Here is a 24848-nt window from a genome sequence, read left to right on the forward strand (position 1 = left end):
CGTAATGTCCCATGAATGAAACACCCAACCAACATCATGTTAGCTGTATCTATTCACCCCTAACTCCCCCCCCCTCCCCCACCCTGTATTTTATGTTTTTTTAGGGTCCCACGTGAAAGGATTGTTGATTTCTTGGCTAGGGAAAAGTATGCTGATTAATGTTGTTTCGAAGTCAACCCCTGGTATATATAAAAACATACATTTTGCTTATCAACCATGACTCACCTTTATAGCCATCCATGTTGATATCCCCAATACTAGCGATAACGGTACCAAATCTTGAATTAGGTGTATTGGAACCTTTTAATAGGTCGTCATTTTGTTTCAAGACACCCTGATAATATGACAAAGTTGAACATCCATTTTAGTTTTGGGTATAATCCATTTTAGTTTTGACATATCCTGTAGTTGTGATTCTGGCATTCAACATGCAAATAAACATGGTATAGACCAATTGTATTGGTCAAAAACCATATATGTGCTCTACATTTTACAGACTATATACTTCGCTTTTTGTTCTTATATTTGTTCATATTGTGTGTGTATTTTGATAATTCAGAAGTGTACATACATACATACATACATACATACATACATACATACATACATACATACATACATACATACATACATACATACATACATACATACATACACATACACACATACATACATACATACATACATACATACATACATACATACATACATACATACATACATACATACATACACATACACACATACATACATACATACATACATACATACATACATACATACATACATACATACATACATACATACATACATACATACATACATACATACATACATACATACATACATACATACATACATACATACATACATACATACATACATACAAGCACTAAATATTTAACGATTAACTAAATTTCCCAGTAAATAGCAGCACATACTTAGATATTTAACAAAATAGAACTCACCTGTCCGCGATTTATGTATACATAGACTCTACCTTCATCTACAAGTTCAGCATAAAGTGGTGCACCGACTAATAAATCTGATAGTCCATCATTGTTGAGGTCAACTGCACATACCGAACTACCAAAATATGCACCCATCTGAATATGATCAAAGCAAGACATTGCATTGAAAAAAGCCGATCGTAAGTTTGGCATCCATGGAATATAATACCGAGTTTTCATAAATATCGTCTGGGTAGTATTAAAGGGGGACACCACTCACGGAAATGAAGCATTTTGAATCGTAAACCTTGGTGTCTGGGGAGTCATTTCCTTTTATGTCACATCACATGCATTTCGCGCGATTGCACCCAATTGAATCTTGGTTCATATAAATTGTTTTGTTACTGTCTCAGCATTGATCCAGTGTTGCATCATGGGAATCAGCAGTCATGTATATGTATTAGATGAACAACACACTCCTAAGTGTTTATTACGTGACCTCCTGACAAATAGTCATGAATATTCATTTTTCATCTAATACATATACAGTGACAGCGCTGGGCCTCTGGTAGGACGATCAATGTGAAACAAGTCTCAATTTGGTTTCTTGTGGCAATCACACGACATGTATGTGATGTAAAATTATGGAATGACTCTACAGACCCCAAAGTTTGTGAAAAATCTTGTATTTCATGGAGTGGAATTCCCCCTTTAAAGCTTCTAATTGTAAGTACAAAGTTAGTCATTATAACCACTTCTCTAGGTTAATTCTATAATTGGGATTTTCATGGAATTGATACGTATGAGTTCTGCCAGTCAGAATCAGAATCAGAATCAGAACCAGAACCAGAATCAGAATCAGAATCAAAATCAGAATTAGAATCAGAACCAGAATCAAAATCAGAACCAGAATCAAAATCAAAATCAGAATCAGAACCAGAATCAGAATCAAAATCAGAACCAGAACCAGAACCAGAATCAGAATCAGAATCAGAATCAGAATTAGAATCAAAATCAAAATCAAAATCAGAACCAGAATCAGAATCAAAATCAGAACCAGAATCAGAATCAAAATCAGAATCAGAACCAGAACCAGAACCAGAATCAGAATCAGAATCAAAATCAGAATTAGAATCAGAACCAGAACCAGAATCAAAATCAAAATCAGAATCAGAACCAGAATCAAAATCAGAATCAGAATCAGAATCAAAATCAGAACCAGAATCAGAACCAGAACCAGAACCAGAACCAGAATCAAAATCAGAATTAGAATCAGAACCAGAACCAGAATCAAAATCAAAATCAGAATCAGAACCAGAATCAAAATCAGAATCAGAATCAGAATCAAAATCAGAACCAGAATCAGAACCAGAACCAGAACCAGAACCAGAATCAAAATCAGAATCAAAATCAGAATCAGAATCAAAATCAGAATCAGAATCAGAATCAAAATCAGAATCAGAATCAGAATCAGAATCAGAATCTTAATTTCATTCACATGTTCTAATATCCAAATACAGAAATACAAATAGAGAAAATGGGAAATAGAAAATGATTTGTCTTTGCTGTCTGGAGCAAATTACTTCATTACCAAATGTCAAATTAAAACAGAACACCACAACTTTTTAAAATTTGATCAAAGAAATAATATACAGTGGAATTTGGATGTTGATATTGTAAGGTTATCATCGCATAGTAATTACCTGTTCTCCGCGTAGTTCCATGAGAACTACGAAGTCTTGACTATCAAATACAAATGCTCGGCCAACTTGATAGGCCCTTGGTGCGCCCGTTACGCCCTCTACGGTAGCATCCGAAAAGAAGTGACCTGAACTCATGGCATAGCCTAGTTGAAGAGTACGAAGTCGAACAACGATTATTTCGTACACGTGTATGTTGTACATTAACAATTATCATGATTTCACACATCTTAACATGCCTAAAGGAGAACACAACTCTAGAAAATAAAGGCATTTTCATAAACTTTGGGTGCTGGAGAGTCACTATATATGATTTTAAATCACGCACATTTCGCGCAATTGCCAAAGTGAGAAACACCCGGTGAACGTTCCTCCATATCAATATAATTCTAGCAGTGGTCGACATCCAGTGGAATTTACTACTGTTAGAATTCATTTGCCTTATAATGCAGATGAAGCCTACAAAGAGAATACTCGGTGCTACCGGTTCTAAGTCAAATGATCTTTCTGTGATCTGAGGTAAAATACAAAATATTTTTTTAAAATTAAAACGCTGATTATTCCTTTAGAAATTCCATATTCCTCAAATTTCATAGTCTAGATATAAAGTGCATCAGTGGTGTTATTTTAAAAATGATTGTAAGTGCCTATTACCTCTATCTAGATGAATAATGAGTTAGCCTCTGACAAAGCCACTCCTACAATAATGAATATTCACGGCTATGTATTGTTCAGCTAATACATATATCATGTATGTCGCCTACCTCCCATGATGCAACGCTGGATCACTGTCAGGACAATGAATGTAAAGGCAATTTAAATTTAGTGTTTCTTGGCAATTGCGCGGAAGATATGTGATTTAAAATCGAGAAGTGCTTCTCCAGAAACCAAACTTTACGGAAATGTCTTAATTTCCTGGAGTGGCGTTCCCATTTATGCAATTTATGTATTTACTAGTTGCGTCACTATCAGTACGATTCTTCTATCGTTGATGAGAGTGAAAATGATATTAAACCTGCTTGCTATAAGCTTTGTGTTCGATTACCTGTGTCTGCAAAGTCTACAATTTCATCATCAGATTTGATTGTAGTTGACAACTGTTTATGAGTAGACGTTCCAAATATGAAATGAATACATCTGAAACATACATGCATGTTGTACTTTAATAACAGCCAATCAAATCATGTTCTTACCAATATATGTAGTTTCATCCATGCCATCAACGTTTTCTGAGTACCAATTCAGGGTTGGTAATCGTGGTGTGCTCTGTGCATTATCCATTGATATTACTGTACCTGTAAACAACATATGATTTTAGTCTGTAAGGTGACGCCGTGACGGGGTACCCTCAGACATCGATCAACCTCCTCCCACGTCAGTCGGTGAGAGGAGGCCGGTGAGGGCGATCAACACGATGTATCTTACAGTCTAATACATTTGAAATCAGAAATTTCTTTTTAAATCACCAAACTTGTAATAGAGACAACGGTCAATAAAACTAAACGAAGTAGAAAAGCAATCATGATATTATAATAATAATGCAAATTTTATTCATGGAATGTTTTCTTATTACATACCCCTCCATGCAATTGATCCGACGGCTCCAAGTAACAGTGAATTAGTTTGTGTAAAATGAGCACTGAATCCAGCCTGACACCAACCATGCCATGCTATACCACGACCATCTGGAGCTGCCTGGATCTGTTTCTCTGCATCAAACATATCAACATCATTAACCATTTAAAAGGCTTGTAAACCATGACGAGGTCAGGAAAAAAATTGTCTTTCTTATGATTGTCTCAGATATGCTCAAACGGGAGATGAGATAAGGAAGCCTTCAATAATTACAGAGGGGATCAAGCTAGCCCGGTCTGTTGTTGCGTACACGTAAAATGCGATCCCTCCCCGATTCCTTTTTTAAAAACGTGTCCCTCCCTCAATTTCCAATCTCTAAAACATGACCCCCACCCCACCCCCACCCCCGTTAAAACAATTTTTTCAACGCAAGCTGTAAATAGGAACACACGGTTCCAGAATAAGGACTTGATCCCGCCTCTGCCACTACATTGATCATTTCAAAGGCATTGATTGTTCCCCACTATTACCACCAGAGTGAATTTATGTGACGTGATGAAGGCACTACATTAATTACTGCCCGTTGTAATGCCCGTGGTTGCATCTAATTGGCGCATAGCTGAAGGTCAGAACACTAAGAATCTAAGATTAAAGATGAACACGCTACCAACATTGTTGGGACCGAGGTCAACATCTCTACTCAATCACAGTATCACCATTATCTACCACACTGCACTGTTCCTCAATGAATTCATCACATTCCCAGGAGACCCACTTCTCCCCTCAGACCACAACTAACGGTTGATTTAATGGATGGTTATCAGCAGCGATTTGACTGGTATGTTCTGGTATTATTAAGGCTCATCGGTGGCAGTGGTGAGATGTGACAACAGTGGGACATGGCAGATCAAATGCCAAAATCACAAGATAATGCAAAAAGTTAAATAATATAACAAGTAAATGTAAAATGTGACCCTCTTCTAAATCCATTTTCTAAAATCTGACCCTCCCCTAAGAACCGATTTGTAAAATTTAACTCCCCCCCCCCTTTCCCACCTCCTATAAATTACAGAAGGCTCCCTAAGAACAATCTAAAATCGTCACAACGCCCTCACCGTTGAGAGAGCTTACGTAACTATACTTTTATCATGAAATCGGGTAACGTATGTCATCTATGGCATTTTTAATTTTCAATTAACTCAACAACAATGAGATGGAATGCTGTTATTTTCGGGAACCCAGAGATTTAAGGAAAACTGAATCATGTAAGCACTGGTTCAAGAATCTTTTTGTGTTAGTTGATATTTACTGCTTTTGTTGCAGTTCATGATAGAAATAATGATGCCAATAACAATGAAATGAGTCACATAATCAAATGAATACTTCGGGCTTTGATCCAAATTGCGAGGGGTTTTGCAAGTGACATATATACCCGGAAAGTGAAATTTGCATATAATTAGCAAATGAATGAATGAATGAAATACTACTATTATAGATATCACTAATACATTTTTATCTATGTCATCAATATTTATTTTGGTAGAAATGTTTTCAAGAATATCACATTTGTTTTTGTCCAGACAACTTTTCGATTACCCCGATTCCAGTTATTGAGTGAGTGATACAATCGATTCTAATTTACTAAATGTATTATATCCTTGTAGCTATACTGTCGGGTTCCTTAAGTTTTCGTTACCAAGCAACCGTCGAGTAGCCCTAATCACATCACTCTATTAATCAATATTCAATTCAAAGACAAATACATTAATGAGTATCCTGCAACACTGTCATACATTAGTCATATTTTTAAAGGTAGAATACGCCTCGGGGGAAAGTTGCCTGCAAATCAAATTTCTTTGCAATATGAAAGCTTGTTTCTTGTCCTTTTGAAATAATCAAAGAAATTTTTTGGGGGTTGACCATCTTGTTTTCAAAAAAATCCAATCTTTCATTTCCCAGAGAGTTAGCATAATATAGTATCTGGTGGCCATATTGGATTCTACGGCCATATTGGATTCTAAAAATGTTGATATCACTTTGACCTCTATTTCACAAAATAGTTTACCCTTCATTTGATTTTAACGGAGAATAGGTTTGGGTTTTCTTGACCAACTTAAAAAAAGAAAAATTTAAATTTAAAGTTTGTTTTTTCCGATATGCATTGTTTTCAATGTAATGTACACTGTTACACGCTAGTTATGTCACGTGTCATGTCCAAGTGTTAACGTTCTTGTCTCACCTCCTAAACACGGCCTCACTTTCCGTACACTGGAAAACTGTAGACCACTGTTGATGATGTAACAAACGCCTTTTGGAAATATGTTATTCCTATATATGTTGTTAGCCCAGCGATGGCCACAGACCTGAGAACAGATGAATAGCAAATTATCACAGTCAGAAGTGACGTCATAGTTTCTGACTTGTCAGTGACAAATACTCTACAACGCAAACTGTAAATCACCATAATAAAACCACTAAGAAAGTTTAGAGGCGAAATTAATCACAAGACACTACTTTCAAACCGTATATCGTATGAGGATAATAGTAGTAATAATCGTATAAATAAAGACAATTTGTGAAAATAGAAAAAAATCGTCTACCCCATGTAGCTGTTAATGGTAAAACGATTTCACTTTGATTTCTTCAGGCTCTCCAAAATAAGGACGTTTGATGTTAGCAATGTTAAAAGATATTATCAACATGACATTGAAGGCGAACTGTCATGATTTTACCTTCATAATGAATATCGATTTTACAGGCTCTGTTTAATATTTTTGAAATTTGATAACGAAATGCATGAATATTTCGATGTGAAACCTTTGCCTGTATTATCAAGTACCGCACTGTTTGGTTTTGATGTTTGTATTGCCACATACCAAGACAGGTTTGGACGTTGTTTGTATTATCAATTGCCAAGTATGGTTTCGATATTGTTCGTGTTATCAAATACCAAGTATTATTTGGACGTTGTTCGTATTATCGAATACCAAGCATGGTTTGAATGTTGTTCGTATTTATCGAATACCAAGCATGGTTTGAATGTTGTTCGTATTATCAAATGCCAAATGTGTTTTCAGACATTGTTTGTATTATCAGATACCAAGTATTGTTAGGACGTTGTTCGTATTATCAAATATAAAATCTCGTTTACACTTCGTTCAATATTAGCATCCAATTCCATAATTTTATCAAATATTTGTAAATATGAATACAAATGATCAGATCACAGTAACAGTCATGTTTGGCATTGTCAGACATCACATATACATTCGTCATTCTGTACGTAATGCATAAATAACTGTACATTGTAAATTACTCACTGCTATGTTTGGGGCATTACTGTTTTCAGTTGTCATGGATACCCCCAACCATTGGTTATCTTTACTGTCTTCGTAGTATGGACGAGTAGAATCTTCTCGTTCATTGCCTGGAAATGAAATCATTTATTATTTCAACATACATTTATATAACTCAGTGTTATCGTGTACACTTAAAATGTTGTAACATTCATTGAGGTAAAGTACTTCAGCCTTTGTTTTTTGTTCTCTCATTTCATTGGAAAATCACATTTTTATTAACGACCATCTTCAAACTTTAAGGCTCCAATTGCATTTCCAGTATACAGGATAAACAGGGAGAGATACAGACATGACCATATGGGAGCGATATGAAACCATTGTATTAAGGATCCCACTCGTTGGACAGCATGCACAACTCTATTATAAGGATTCCACACTGATTGGTCAGCATACACTACAACATTATATTGTAATTAGGAACCAAGTGATTGGACAACACACAAGACTATATCGTAAGAATCCTACTGATTGGACCGAATACACGACTATACTGTAAGGGCTCCACTGATTGGTCCGAATACACGACTACATGTATATTGTAAGGAGCCCAATGATTGGACAGCATGCACGACTGTAATGTTGATACTTATAATCAATAGCAATACAAGCACATATACATGTTATCATTCTTTTCACTGTCTTCTAACCAATCATACCCAACACTTGGAAAGGTTTCATTATATGTATTACCCAGACGCCATGTTGATGACGTAAGAATTAGAGTTTCCAAATGCTTTACCTTCATTATCTAGGAGTACCTGTTCACATTCATCTGGAAGTTGAACATTACATTTATACAGAGCACCGGGCCTCTCTATCGTCGGCTGGAATGATGAATTGTCCCGAGGTGCCCCTACCAATATCCTATAAGAGAAGACAACAAGATTTAGAGTTGGATGTAGTACTCGGTAAGTTTAAATACACCTTTCAGTGAACGCTGAGCTTTTAACATTAATCAAATTCCTCGTTCAAAGAAATGTAGATATAAGACGAAGGCCAAGTCACACCACCATGGGGGAGTATAGCCAAAAATGACATTGACAGTCCTTTGCTATAAAAATTAACACTAAAAGAAGTTACATCTAGGTATATACATGACATACCGGAATACGTGATATGCTCTTTTACCACAGGGGGCAGGAGGCATATATGCATTTATGTACAAATCTATTTGTTGATATCTAGTTCTTGATGTTTGTGGTCGTTTAAGTGACTCTTATACATGTATAATAATAATTGTGTTATAATTTTTTGTCTAATATGTAACTAGCATTTTCTTCTCTGTATTGGTCTGCTTATAAGCTTACTCACACCCGGGTCATCTTGACAGTGTCCATACGTTGACCTCAAACCTGGGTCATCTAGAAGGTTTCCATACCTTGACCTCATACCTGGGTCATCTAGAAGGTTTCCATACGTTGACCTCAAACCTGGGTCATCTAGAAGGTTTCCATACGTTGACCTCAAACCTGGGTCATCTAGAAGGTTTCCATACCTTGACCTCAAACCTGGGTCATCTAGAAGGTTTCCATACGTTGACCTCATACCTGGGTCATCTAGAAGGTTTCCATACCTTGACCTCAAACCTGGGTCATCTAGAAGGTTTCCATACGTTGACCTCATACCTGGGTCATCTAGAAGGTTTCCATACCTTGACCTCAAACCTGGGTCATCTTGGAGGTTTCCACAATTGACCTCATACAAAGGTCACCGTCCTTGACAGTGTCCATAGGTTGACCTCATACAAGGGTCATTGTCACTATTTCCACAACTTCATTTCACACCAGGGTCACCTTGACAATGTCCATTGAAGTTGACCTCATACCAACGTGTCACCTTGACATATGGACACTGTCGACCTCATACCAGGGTCATTTTCACTGTTTCCACAACTTCATCTCATACCAGGGTCACCTTGACATTGTGCATGGGTCGACTTATACCAGGGTTATCTTGACAGTTTATACAAGTTGACCTCATACCAGGGTTATCTTAAATGCTTCTCTACAAGTTGATTTCATATAGACAGTAGGATTAAACAGTTCACCCATTTTTCACCCAGATCCCGTTCAGGCGATGTGTGTTGTCGGGTCTGGTTGAATCCAGGATAGACCGACCGATAGACAGACTGGGGCGGCTACAAACTTAAGCAACGTGGTACTAGCACTAATAACACGTAGTCACAAGCGTAAAAGGAGAGGGTTAGGTGACGCCAAGATAATTGCCGTGCTAACTGGGTCAGTTAGTACACAGCAACGAAGTAGCACGTCCTCCAAGCCTTAAGGGCCTGGGTGAATCCGAGGGGTATAGATCGTTATATAGACCGAGACAGTTACAAAGCAACATGGAATGCGAACATGCCATTTCAGTCTAGGCCAAGGTGACACCAGACTGCTGGGCTGACTGACAATTACAAAGTGATAAGGATAGCAAGCATATACTAAAGCGATTCTGTTAGTCTGGGTGCCAACGTAGTATCGAATCATCTCTAACCCCATAAGAGAGAGACCTTTTTTAGGATAGCATTAGACTACGACTCTGTAGAAGTGTATGTACAAATAGTTTATGGAATCTTACAGAAGGAGACGAAGAAGAAACGTACTGCTGACTTCAAGACAGAACAAAACTTAACAATGGTGACTAACAAAAGAGGAACTGAAAAGAAAGGCGAATGTTGACTTCTGTTGTCGTTTTGATGGGTACGGCATTAAAAGGAAATCCGTGATATCAAATCGAAATTTGAGACTAACGTGTCACTGGTACACAGGAAACGATGGATTCAAAATGAGTTATGTATATATATATAGTCTTATGTTTTGTCAGAAACTGACAACGCAAGATGAATTTTGAGCAAAGTCACAAAGTTATTAGTACTTTTAGATTTCGCCACTGTAGTAGAGATTCGAGTTTCACGGATAACTAAAGTTTTGCCAATGAATAAATAGAATATGTAGAATGGTCGTTTATCATTTAATCTTCACTAACTTCAACTGTAGTAGAATTATTTTTATCAGACAACCAGCAATATATTCACTGAAACTTGTTAAACCAATAATAGACATTTCATATGTTAATTAAAGATTGATTTTATCCATAACCAACAGGTTGAAATTGTGATCTCGTTTGGGCCACTGATTTTTGGGGTGCGGACTCAAAATCAATTTGACTAGATTTGTTGTACCATGTTATGTCTACAGCTACACAAACGCATTTACCCGCAAGTGATTTTGATTTTCTTCAGGGTGTATGATATTACTAGTAAATCTCATAATTACATCTATGATCTAACAAAACAGTTTCCAAAAAACGTCGCTTCGCGTTCATATATATATTGTAGTAAACTTCCAACCAGGTTATCCTGTATATCCACGACGTTAGTCTGTATACTATAGTTACTCATACACAAGTTAATTTATGCTACTTTATGCTGTTTCTTATTGAGCCATGATAAAAATCCAAAATAAATACTCAATTATGAGTATGGGCACTCAAACGCATTTACAGACATCTTTGATTCATAGACAAACCTTCAGACCACTATTATATTTTCTATAGAGGTTCTGAGACACAACTAATATGATTTTAAATTATAACTTTTCATGTTCAGAGTTTGAAATTATGTATTTAGGTATAATGACAATACAAAATAATCAGTCGATACGTGGCAATATCACACACCAGACTCTAGATTTCTTGTGTGACGCAATGAAAATAAACTATCCCTTGGTGCGTGTGTCCTGGAAAGTGCCGCGGAAGAAGAGGCTGTAGTCCAGGACGATGACATGCGGTAAAGGGGTCGAGATGAATAGTTCATGAACGTAAGATGAATATAAATTCTTTTAGTTAGGCCTCAGACTCCCCCACCCCCTCCTAACTAAATTGGCCAAAGTTGGAAATTGTTTCAAACAGCAAATCTATTTCAAATTTGTGTAGGTAGTAGTAGTAGTAGTAGTAGTAGTAGTAGTAGTAGTAGTAGCAGTAGTAGTAGTAGTAGTAGTATTAGTACTAGTAGTAGTAGTAGTAGTAGTAGTAGTATTAGTACTAGTAGTAGTAGTAGTAGTAGTAGTAGTAGTAGTAGTATTAGTACTAGTAGTAGTAGTAGTAGTAGTAGTAGTAGTAGTATTAGTACTAGTAGTAGTAGTAGTAGTAGTAGTAGTAGTAGTAGTAGTAGTAGTAGTAGTAGCAGTAGTATTAGTACTAGTAGTAGTAGTAGTAGTAGTAGTAGTATTAGTAGTAGTAGTAGTAGTAGTAGTAGTAGTAGTAGTAGTAGTAGTAGCAGTAGTATTAGTACTAGTAGTAGTAGTAGTAGTAGTAGTAGTAGTAGCAGTAGTATTAGTACTAGTAGTAGTAGTAGTAGTAGTAGTAGTAGTAGTAGTAGTAGTAGTAGTAGCAGTAGTAGTAGCAGTAGTAGTAGTAGTAGTAGTAGTAGTAGTAGTAGTAGTAGTAGTAGTAGTAGTAGTAGCAGTAGTAGTAGCAGTAGTATTAGTACTAGTAGTAGTAGTAGTAGTAGTAGTAGTAGTAGTAGTAGTAGTAGTAGTAGTAGTAGTAGTAGCAGTAGTAGTAGCAGTAGTAGTAGTAGTAGTAGTAGTAGTAGTAGTAGTAGTAGTAGTAGTAGTAGTAGTAGTAGCAGTAGTAGTAGTAGTAGTAGTAGTAGTAGTAGTAGCAGTAGTAGTAGTAGTAGTAGTAGTAGTAGTAGTAGTAGTAGCAGTAGTAGTAGTAGTAGTAGTAGTAGTAGTAGTAGTAGTAGTAGTAGTAGTAGCAGTAGTAGTAGCAGTAGTATTAGTACTAGTAGTAGTAGTAGTAGTTTTCAATTGAACTTTATTCGTCTTTGCCCTGATACATTGAAGTGCTAAATAAAATATTTACAAAGGAAATCAGCAGAGTACGAATGAAAGTATAAATTTAAAATCTAAATACATCGGTACGGTTAGACATGGAAAACATTAAATGAGACTTGCGTGTTTGGCGAGAACAAAGTTATGTACATCAGTGTTCAGCGATACTATGCTTTCAAATGCATGAAGGGATTAGATTTCTATGTGTAGTTTTCCGTTTGATACGCGACAAATAGTGTTATTAATGCCCCACGTTGAAATAAATACATCAAGTTCTTGTCTCAGTTTATAGTGTTCGAATTCGATGAAAAGCCTTGTCCGGATTCTTGTTTTAAATATTGCGAGCGGGTCGATCGGTGGTGTGTTACTGGTTCGGTTTCTTCTGGCGAGATGAATCGATAGTTTTGCTACCGATGTGATAAAGGTGAATAGATGTAGGGTTCTTTTGTTGGCGAAAGTGTTGTTTTTCTTGGCTGGTGGATTGATGATAAAACATGCCGCGCTCATCGGAGTGGTCCCGGTGTTCGTTGTAAGGTTTGACGCAATTTTGGTTACATAACTGAGCAAATGTTGGATGCGTTGACATTCCAGAAAGGCGTGGAAGAGAGAATCACTGGTTTCACAAAGTGGACAGTTTGAGTTGGGTCGAAATCCAGCATTATGGAGAAAAGTGCCTGTTGTGTAGGCTCCGTGGATAATTCGCCATTGCAGGTCTCCTTCTTTTTGTATTGTTGGTGGGTAGTAACAAGCCTTAAAGTTTGGTTTTGTTGAATCTGGTAAACTAAGAATGTCTCTCCAAACAGTGTCCAGTCTGGTCGGTGATTTGTTGACATGTAGTACCATGATGAGGTATTTGTATATTGCTCCCTTTTCGAGTTTATAAAAGGCCAGATTAAGATCGACTGAGTGATGAAGTTCAAAAGTATAGTGCATATTTGCGTTGTTGTCGCTGGGTGTGTAGTTTACTAGGTTGTTTCGAATAATGTCTTTCAATTTCGGAGGTATTGATTGCTGGGCGGTTTTGATTGTGAGGTCGAGGACGCGTTCAGATCGGATGTTCACCCTGTCCTTAAGGTCATTTGAGGTGAACCAGCGACGGTGATGAATGTCAATGAGGTCTCCTATTGTTGTGATACCGGCGTCTACGAAGTGGGTCAGTGAGTAAGGCGTTGAACGAGTTGGATGTGGTAACAGTTGGTTGTAGAAGAGTGGTTCTTGCAGAATATGCGTCATATTTTCGGGTTCCCCTTTTCTTATCTTGCTTGTTGTGTTCCAGCAGTGTAGCAGCTCGCCGTAGAAAACGGGTAAGTGGGTTGTTTGATAGTTGTTTCCAGTCGTAAGAAACAGCTGTTTTGTGTACTTTAGATTGTCCACTTTGCCGAGGAAATACCCCATAAACGAGAAACATGGATGAAGGTTGTCTTGGTATAGATACCTCTGGATATGACTAAGTCGTAGTGCGGTAAGGCGGGTTGCTAGGTTTACAAGTCCTTGGCCACCTTTATCGCAGGGAAGACATAAAGTTTCTAGCGGGATCCAATGTCGACCTTGCCATACAAAGCGAAGAAATAATGTTTGGAGGTAAGAAATGGTTGCTTTACTTGGAGTAGTACATGTCAGTCTGTGAATAAGTTTTGATGCGAAAATCTGGTTAATAATTAGAACCCTGTCACGATACGACATACCTGGTGCATACGATGTCCACTTTTTAATTTTATTTTCAATGGTGCATGTTAATTCGGTCCAGTTCTTTTGGGTGTATTTTTCGTCGTTGCCCTGATGTACGCCAAGAAGTTTAAGTCCGTTTGTGTTCCATTTTAAGCCAAGGGGGTTGTCAGTTCGATGTCGCCAGCTCCCTGCCCATAATCCTTCCGATTTTTCGTAGTTTACTTTAGCGTTTGATGCTTGTTCATAGACAGACAGACATGTTTTCAGTTTAACGAAGTCTTCATCTTTGGTTTGAAATATTTCGACATCGTCGGCATATGCTGAGAGGTATGATGTGTGTCTTGGAATTGTGGGTATTTTTTGTCCTGTAATGCGGCTAGTATTTCTTATTTTGTGGAGGAGTGGTTCGAGGGAGATGATGTATAACTGTCCTGAGAGGGAGCACCCTTGTCTTACTCCGCGTTTAATGTTCAAAGGGGCAGTTAATGTGTCGTTTATGCGTATGAGGGACTGTATATCGGTGTACAATGTCTTGATGAAATTTATGAAACGTGTGCCAAAGCCAAATGATTCCAGGGTCTGTTGCAGGTAACCGTGATGAACTCTGTCGAATGCCTTTTCTTGATCAAGGGCAACGATTCCTAGTGAAGAATTAGTTTCATTTGCTAGGGATATACTGTCACGGAGTAGATGAATATTGTCAAAAATTGTTCGTTGTGGAATGGAGCATGTTTGATCTTCGTGGATAATTGTTGATAGTACAGTACGGAGTCGAATGGAGAGGGTTTTTGCTAGAATCTTGTAATCGCTGCAAAGCAAACTTATTGGTCTCCAGTTTTTAACGTTCGAGTTATCTCCCGGTTTTGGGTGCAAACTTATGACCGCCTTTTTGCATGATAGTGGAAGTTGGCCTGTTTCCATGGATTTGATGAAGACGCTGTGTAGATCTTTGCCTATGAGTGGCCAGAATGTTTTGTAGAAATCATTAGGTAGTCCATCTATTCCTGGGGAGCGATCTGTTGATAATTGGGTGACTGCATATGTAAATTCTTCGTATGTGATTTCGTTGTCCAGGTATTTTCTATTGTCGTCGTTAAGTTGTGGTAAATTATTTAGAATGATTTCCTGAGATGTGTTATCAACTGGTTCTGGCGTGTACAGTTTTTGATAAAAGTTGTAAATGATGTCACGAATTTCTTTAGGATCTTCGGTGATTGTATTATCTGTTCGTTTGAGATGTAGAATTGATCTCATTTTGCCTTTTTCTTTTTCGAGCGCGAAGAGGAAATTCTTATTCGATGCCTGACTGTTGTTAAGGAAGGTGTGGCGGGAACGTACAGCTGCGCCCCGAGTTTCAATGTTTATGAGTTCAATTAGCAGTCTTTTCTTTTCATTGTATTCATTTATGAGTTCTTCATTGCTATTCATTGTTTTTTCAAGGTGTTGAATGTCTTGTTCTAACTCTGTTATTCGTAGTTTGCGATCACTGCGTTTAGATGCACAGTATTGTTGAGTGAGAAGTTTTATCTTTAATTTTCCAAGATCCCACCAAGTGCAAAGGTCTGTGTAATTGTCTTTTTGTTTTCTCCAATGTAGCCAAAAATGTGTGAGTATTTCGCGATAATTTTCATTAGTTAAGATTTCCGTGTTGAGACACCATAACGGACTGCGTTTACTTGTTTGCTTTTGTGATAGAGTCAGTTTTACGAGCGAGTGGTCGGAGAAGGCAAGTGAAGAGTTGTGGATATTTATTGATTTCGTCCGAGTTTTCATCCATTCGCTCATATAGATTCTGTCTAGACGTGCTTTTGTTCTGTTTCTGTGCCAAGTATAGTTTCGATCATTGTCATGGAAATCGCGCCAGGTGTCAATTAGTTTGTATTTGTTTATGATGTTGCTAAGGGAACGAACGGTATGGCGGTCTGATTCAGAGCATTCTTGTCTATCGAGTTCTGGGTTCAAAGTGCAGTTAAAGTCACCTCCTAATATTATTGGATCTTCGTTTAAATTGGAAATTGTTGTATCGAGTTTGGCAAAACAGTGTAAGCGTTCCTTTGCATTGTTGTGGGCGTAAACGTTGATGATATGTATAGGTGTGTTGTTAACTTTAGCATGGATGTGGAGTAGATGTCCTGGGATGGGTTCTGACGAGTGTATTATTTCTATTTTTGTGTTGGGTTGAAAGAGAATTGCAACTCCTCCGCTGTTGCTGGACTTGTGAGAGAAGACGCATTTTCCTCTCCACACTAGTGGCCAGAGTGATTCTTCATTAACTGTGGTGTGGGTTTCCTGTAAAAGGTAGAAGTCTGCCTGGTTGAACTGTTTCAAGTGTTCAAAGATTTTGTATCTTTTCATGGAGTCGCGACATCCACGGGTATTTAAAGTCACACAGGAAAGGGAAGCCATGATTAGTGATATGTAAATAGTGTAACTTACTATCATAGTGAAGTTGTTGGTGATTTGACGGGGTTTATTTCGTTGTTCAAACTGTTCGTACGTGTTTCCTTATTTTCTTGACCAGTTTGAGGATTCGTGCTTTTGCGGAGACATTGAGAGGTTGTGTTGTACGATAATTGAGTAATTCTGTTGTGAGTTCTTTGAGGTTAGGATTGAAGTCGATGCATTGCTGGATGAATTTCTTCGAATGTTTTGTTTCCTGTAGAAATTCTCGTATTGCCGTAAATGATATTTTGGAATTAAGTACTGTGGTTTCTGAAATGTCTGATATTACGGAATCGTTGTCATCGATGTCACTGTCGTTCGTTGAACAATCTTGAGTTGATACGATGGGAGTTGATTGGAGAGGTGAATATGATATATTGTTCTGACTCGTAGATATTTCTTCATCTTCTTCGACTGCGACGGAGCGAGGCATTTGGGTAAGCCCGCTGAGATCTAAAGATGGTGACTGGTCGAAGGAAGGCACTGACGAAGGGAGGTCAATGGAGAAGTTGAGATCTGGAGTGGGAGGAAAAGGCGAAGGAGGGGTTTGTACCCTCTCTTCAACGGTAGTGGTGGCGTCGGGTTGCGTTTCGTTTTCATTGACTGTTTCAGTTTCCATGTCTGCTGTTCGGACTGCCTCTGGCACAGGTGTTGTTACTTGCTTGTTTACGGTGGTTGCAATGTCGTTATTGTCATTTTGTGTATATTCTTCGTTTCTCTCGGTATTTCTTGTTTTAAGTTCGTTGGACGAGTGTTCTTTGTTTGAGGCTTGTGCGATGATTTCGTTTGCAGGTGATTGACTAATGTTCATCGGTTCTGTTTCGGTGTTGACAGGTTGTGCAGTGGTATTGGTATGCGTGCTATTGTTATTTACATTCTGTTGGTTGACATCTTGGTTTTCGGTATTTATGTTATCGTTGTCTTCGGTTTCTTGTGGAGATTTACTTTTTGGACAGTTACGTTGAATGTGGCCTTTTTGATTACACTTAAAACATTTCATTTCATCGGTTGACAGATATACTTTGTAGTTTCTTCCCTCATATTCAATTAAAGTTGGCCCGTTTACATGTCCATGTAGGTCGTTGTCTAGTAGAACGAATACTTGTCTGCGGAAAGACTGTACATGTTTTAGTTTATCGTTTTTGCAGCCTAGAGGGATTGTTTTTATTCCGCTCACCAGTTTTCCAAATCTTGACAACTCGTATTCAATAGGTTCACTTGGTATGAAGGGGGGAACTCCAGAAATGACGATCTTAGTTGCTGGTTTTACCAGGGGTTCGACATAGCTTGTGTAACCACTTACTTGTAGGCCCCTGATGCAGACTGTTTCAACCCAAGTTATTGAGTTAAAATACACAACCACTGATCCGTATACTCTAGAGGCAGCTTTGATGTTATCAGCTCCGGTAATTTCGGCCAATGCATTGAGATACGTTTCTACCGGGATGCCGTCGATGGGTTCACATTTGATGGCATGTTTACTTGTAAGTCCGGCAATATTTACAGATGGTCTGCCAGTAGCTTGGGCGGCCATCTTGCCTTTGTTGGCCGCCCTACCGACTATGGAGTTAAATCCACCGAAATCACTCCAATCGTTCTTCGATAATCTTCTTTCCACTTCTCAAGTTGGATAAAACGGTATATATAAAGTGTCTGTTGTAAAATTATTTGGTTATTTCCACAAAGAGACGAGAAAAACGTTGAGTTTGAAGAGCGCCTGCTACATACGACTTCCTATAGTAGTAGTAGTAGTAGTAGTAGTAGTAGTAGTAGTAGTAGTAGTAGTAGTAGTAGTAGTAGTAGTGGTGGTGGTGGTGGTAGTAGTAGTAGTAGTAGTAGTAGTAGTAGTAGTAGCAGCAGTAGTAGTAGTATATAGTGCTATCAATACAAAGCCAGTATGTAGTGAGGAAAAATAGACTTTTAATTACTGTATCTTTAATAGTGCCATGCATTTACTATGGCGAAAATTCTTCCATTTCTCAATTTGACAACATGTTTTACAAATATTTGTACTAAGGGGTACAAAACCGATTCCATTAATACTAAAATCGTAATTTTGTAGGATGGGAACAAAAACAATTCATCCCCCCCCCCTCCGGCCAAAGTAAAATAATTTATCTTTTTATCCTACATTGAACTATTGATCTTGACCCTAAAGGGTGCCAAGTGAATTGTTTGTCATATCAAACGTTTAGATAACGATATATCAAATATGGAGTTTGAAGACAGATCGCTGAGTGGTCTACCTTGAACTTTGAATTTATCATCCAAAAGACAGAGTATGCTAATAAATGAAGGACATTTTTACTTGGAGGAGATCTAAAGATAGCCAAAGGAAGTGACTAACATTTTCATCGCATTGACCACTCTTTGGATCAGTTGATCAAGTATATGTATATTTATATATTGTTTCCTCGTACAGACACTGCTTATCTACTGTGGAGGAAAGGAAGTACACACTGACTAGTCTTGATAAGAGTAGGGTAGGAATACCAAACAGTCTATAGGAAGTGAGATAACATTGCCATGTTATGTATGTATGTATGTATGTATGTATGTATGTATGTATGTATGTATGTATGTATGTATGTATGTATGTATGTATGTATGTATGTATTAATGTATGTGTGTATGTGTGTATGTGTGTGTGTATGTATGTATGTATGTATGTATGTATGTATGTATGTATGTATGTATGTATGTATGTATGTATGTATGTATGTGTGTGTATGTGTGTGTATGTATGTATGTATGTATGTATGTATGTATGTATGTATGTATGTATGTATGTATGTATGTGTCATTAGTATGTATGTATATATATATATGTGTGTGTGTATGTGTGTTTATATATATATATATATATATATATATATATATATATATATATATATATATATATATATATATATATATATATATATATAGTGTAGAATGGATGGATAGATGGATGCACACGTTGTAGTGAAATCATAGTTTATGTTTTATAACTGGGTGAGACAAAATAACCGTAAACACACGACCTACAACCCATTGCATGTACAATGACCCATTCGTATCGGAATATGGACGATTGCATAATTGTATTTCAAAACAATAGTACATGTCGTGACAGGTTCTAGATGCTGGCAACGAATCAGTTTGTGAAATAATTACAAAAAGTGCTTACTAGGTTAAGAAATTGTTCCTACCCAGTTTTGTGATTTTATCATTGGTTTGTGTTTATTAAAAAAAAAAGGAAATCGAAGCTGTTTAATTTGTTGCTCCCTTCTAGTGAGATGTATTACTAGTAAAGCATATCCTCCCACCCTACTGTGCCCATTCACATCAATTTATTAATTATTTGCTCTCCCTTCTCCCCATCCGGACTACAATAGACCCCTCATTACGCTCTCCACTTGACATACATGACCAAAAACCTTTTCCAGGAGGATTTACTAGAAATCATTTAGATCTAACTGTTTTCATGACGTTTTGTTCTCTCTCGTCTTCCATAGTGAAAAAGTTGCCTTAGTTTCATTTTGGAAGGGCTTGTTCCCTTTAATGAATAAACACATTCTTCCCGGACTGCAACGCACTTTCTTCCCCCTCCCATCGCTAACCGAAAAATGCACGAACAGGTGTTGCTAGACCGTCAGCTTAGGTAACTGGACATGTGGGCAAGTTGTGAACGGGGACATGCCCGAGGCACATGCCACCACCTAAATATATGAGTGGACACACACATCACAGTTCAATGCTCATCTCGCTAACAATAGCTATTTCAATAACAATGAAACAGGTTAGTGTGATGTCGAACTCTCTGAGTCTGATTCACTGGTCAAGCTTTGTTCGGAGGACCAAAACTCTACTACGTGTACTAGTAGCCTTGACTGTGGATATAAACAGTAAGTTAGTAAGGGGACACTTTCTACGACAACGAAGTCGATGTTTGAATTTGGAGCTTGCATTGACATGTACTCATCAACAAAGGTATAACTAGAAAAACTCTTAAAGTAAAAGTGTGTGCAGTTTAAGTAGTACGTAAATGGCAATGCAAATATAAGTCATTTTATTGACTGCATTCTCGGACCATCCCACGCATGCACGCTTATTGTGTATATGTGTGTATATATTTGTGACATTGTTCGGCTATAGAAACTTTTGATATGCACTACTTACCATTGCCCTTCGTCATTTGAATGTTGTAGTACTGTGTATCCAAAATAAGCATCGTCCAATTCACCTCCAGTAAAAATGACAGGATTGTCTGTATCTATGTTAAAAGACACACCAAGTCGTGTGAGAGTGTTGAACACACACAGTATACATACAGCAAACCTGTTCAGATCCATAGTCTAAATGTGAAAGTCACGTTACCACAACTAAATGTTCTGTACGTATGTATATATGAAGAGAGAACTCAAGTGCACGTTGACAGGAAACGTATCTGCTTGTCTCAAATATCGCGAAGTGGTATATTCCCAAATTAGGCCACTTTTCCTGATAAAAGTACACAAGCTTCTGTACTGTAGAAGTTTACACCCAACTTTGCACAATTGCCCTTATTGTTCACCCCTGTAGTTGAATAGTTTGTCCCCTCTACGTTTGTCATCCTTTGTTCTTGATGGTGTTGTAGTAGTAGTAGTAGTAGTCACGTGGTATTATGCCATACTTCACCAGATACAGCCATAACACCTACATGTATTAAGGTTGTGTAGTGTCTGTGATACAGCCATGTTCGGTTCAACTGAGGAGTTTGTGCATGTTATGTTAAAAAGGCGTCCAAGTGGAAAACGTCTGCAGACTTACGAATTCTAGGAAGAAATACAAGGGAGAAAAAGACTTAGTGTAGTTGGCAATATACCTTGGTGGCAAAAAAAAGAAATGGGGGGGGGGGGGGTTTAGTTTGCCTTGGTCTCGTTTTAAAGTGTGAAAATAAAGGCATAGACATAATTTAAGGACAAGGGAAGTCGACGCTGTTAGTATACTCGACAAGGTCAGTTTTTACAAGTCCTATAAGTAGATTGGAAAAAGGAAATGATGGAGGGGTGTATTAAAAGTCAAACATGTACTAGACAACGGTACATGGGCGAGGGAAGGGGTGTGCATATACCTTTAATAGTTTGGCCTCCGAGTGCTCATAAAAACATTTTCACGGTCAATCTGTGTAACATAATGTATTTAAATAACCCCCAAAAACAATACAAAACGCGGGTTCATGCCTTAACTTGACCAACAAATGCAGCCAAGACAATGATTTCCACCATAAAAGTCAGCATGACATAACGTATTTAAAACAACGTACTCAACAAACACAAAACAGTGATACACAGATTATCCTAACTTTAATTTGTATGGTTCAACGGATTTCCATGTTATCTTCCCGTCTCCTTTATCCTGGTAGTAAAAGACACTGTCAGAAACTTTCTTTCATTTAAAGGAAGAAAACGTTAATTATCACTTCATTCAAATTCCTTAATTTGCCTAATACATTGCCTAATGATGAATACGAGAGGCAATAGCTCTAGATCTCCCCCACTCAAACCTTGCAAAACGGTATTCAATCACTTTTCCCCACCCCTCAAAAATAGTATTAAAAGCGTCGCTGCACGAGACGATGTCGAACTCTTTTATGTTTTGCCACGTCCACTAAGATCTGCAATAGATTTATAAGAGTTCTTCACTGATTGGACGCTTGAATTGGTAGGATATCGTCCTCAATAAATTTAATTGCATCTGAGCTGCTGTATATATGTGTATATGTATATATATGTATATATATATATATATATATATATATATATATATATATATATATATATATATATATATATATATATATACATATATATATATATATATATATATATATATGTGTGTGTGTGTGTGTGTGTGTGTGTGTGTGTGTGTGTGGTGTGTGTGTGTGTGTGTGTGTATGTGTGTGTGTGTATTGGCTGCAAATTTTATACTGTCGATAGTGCAGGCCTAAGGGAATCGCCATGGGGAGGGAGGGTTGAGGTGTTTTGTGGCAGACACTGGAAAATTTGACATACACAAAGGAAAGCCGGTTGCGGTGGTCACTCAAAACATATTTTGGGTAAATTTGCTATTTTTGTTACCCCGAATAGCATCCTCCGATCGAAACCACCCCACCCTATAAAAATGACAGTTCATTAACTTCTCAGTAAAGCTGATATTCACGATTTCTACGTAATGATATGCATTACATCACGAATAAAACAAAGTGGTCATTGTGTACATGATTTGTCATGACTCAGTGGGATTTCTTCTTCCTCATATATTGGTTTCTACGTGTCGTGCACAATACCCCAATATAGTATGTATAGTGTTTCTGTAATTTACTGGGGCTAAAAATAATTCTTCGACTAACCACTGGCGGATATTACCAAATATTATTTTGAAAATCACGCACTTTATGACAAGCGTTTCGATTATATACACCATTTAAAGTACACTAGGTCGGCAATGGACTGTACTATTTCTATCTATAGTTCTCGTTTCGAATCATGACATCACTTTTTTGTGTTATCTTTTTAAAATCAAAATTTGCTAAATTCATGCCAGTTTCGATATATTTTTCTCAAACTACATAAAAAGTGTAGGGTCCTCGTGGGGAAAATCAAGAGACTAGGTACAGTCAGGTAATCGGACTCACTGTGTGTGTGGGGGGGGGGGTGGGGGGGTTATTGACCAGGCTATGTAGGCACTTTCCCATTTCCAGTACAGTACAGTCCCGTTGAATCAATCATTACATTTTCTAGGGGTCGGTCTATCGATTTTTTTAAAAATAAGTATAAAAAAAAAATCAAAAAAATCATCTTCATGTTTCTCTGCCTCTCCTTTTACTCCTCTCTATCTTCTTTTTATTGGATTCTTGGTAACAAGCCCTTTCCCAAATTCTCTACCAAAATTACATGTTTTCAGGTACTTATTTGAATACATTCCGTCATGAAAGAAATGCTCTGTTCGTGAACAAGTGTCGCCGCCGCCGCCGCCATGACTGTAGAAGATATCGTCAGTCCAGACTCTTGCTTTTTTTTGCCAGAGGGGAAAACTGTTCCGCAAAATACAGTATTAAGGGCGGGCGATTTTTTTTTGATGTCGGAGCTGAAAATTTGGGTCGGTCGGGTATTGAAAAAAGAAATAGGGACAATGGGGACGTCGCCCTAAAGCAGTGGTGTATGTGAATAACATTCATTTATCTAACATCTTTATCTACATTGCATTGTGAACGCTGTACTATTTTGCGTTGACACTATTATGAAATGTTTTATCCCCAGGCCTTCTTTCGTCATAGGGTAACACATCGAAGCCCAATGTGATGAGACAACTTATTGATATGCCATATGGATAGAATTTATACCATATTTAGACAAGACACGGCATTATTTATCGTATCACGTATCAGAGCGAGCGAGTGAGTGAGAATCTATTAAAAAATATATATATATATAGACACTTCCTGCCACCGTTTAAACATTTCGGTTTAAGGAAATGAATAGAAAATAGAAGGTAAGCTACAAAGCCTCAAATTCACTAGAAATGACTTCGTCGTCTCACGTGACTCTGGTCACGATACAATTCCAGTGCTCTGACTCGTAAGTAGTTTCAGTTCGTATGAAAATGAAAATATTTTCAGCGATAAACTTATTCATGAATGTATACACGTTAGTATTACGTCTATTAAAGGCGTGTTCATAAAAACATTATCTGATTTTTAATGTCACAAGGGAAAATCAAGCGGAAAAAAATGAATTTCATTTTTGATATTTCTGCGTCACCACTGAAATTTAAAAAAAAATCCAATGTCATGAAATTTCGAGCATAACTATGCTCGCTCTAAGGAAAGACATTGTCTATAAGAAATTCATAGTTACTAGATCTAGAAAATTAAAACTCCTTTATTTGTTGCAGTCCTGCACTACCATCAATCCAAAGATTTATTTCTGATACTCGATCTGTGAGCCCCATGGATTAAGATCTGAAAGATGCAACTCTTGCATCCTTGGGGTTTTGGAACATTCAAGATGGTGGCCAATATGGCTGCCAACTGAAGTACAGGATTCCATGTATCTGTTGTTGCTTAGTGTCAGAAACCTACAGTATTACATTTTGTATCAGTTTCGGACTCAGAGAGCGTAAATAATTTACCTCTAGAGGTATATTTCGGCAAAATCGCTCAGCCTTCTTTAGCTGTTATTAATTACAATAGCTGAAGAAAGCTGAGTGATTTAGCCGAAAAATACCAAGTAAATTAGTTACACTCTGAGTTTGGCATTAATACAAAATATGACTCTAGAGCAAGGAAACAATGTT

At 37.5% G+C, this 24848-nt stretch overlaps 1 protein-coding gene across 1 annotated transcript in view; it reads right to left on the minus strand.

The window, feature by feature from the left end:
* The window catches only part of LOC144434216 (integrin alpha-9-like), a 37262-nt gene extending 16399 nt beyond the window's left edge, over positions 1–20863 (minus strand). The window contains exons 1-9 of the mRNA XM_078122670.1: positions 20691–20863; positions 8324–8448; positions 7546–7652; positions 6465–6588; positions 4228–4359; positions 3844–3945; positions 2654–2796; positions 969–1106; positions 226–334 (exon numbers count right to left, since the gene is read on the minus strand). Coding sequence (XP_077978796.1) covers positions 226–334; positions 969–1106; positions 2654–2796; positions 3844–3945; positions 4228–4359; positions 6465–6588; positions 7546–7652; positions 8324–8448; positions 20691–20863 — 1153 coding nt within the window. The remainder of the gene's footprint in view (positions 1–225; positions 335–968; positions 1107–2653; positions 2797–3843; positions 3946–4227; positions 4360–6464; positions 6589–7545; positions 7653–8323; positions 8449–20690) is intronic.
* Between the last annotated feature and the right edge of the window lie 3985 nt (positions 20864–24848).

The sequence above is a fragment of the Glandiceps talaboti genome, chromosome 4 (assembly GCF_964340395.1).
Source record: "Glandiceps talaboti chromosome 4, keGlaTala1.1, whole genome shotgun sequence".
In the NCBI taxonomy this organism is placed as follows: domain Eukaryota; kingdom Metazoa; phylum Hemichordata; class Enteropneusta; family Spengelidae; genus Glandiceps; species Glandiceps talaboti.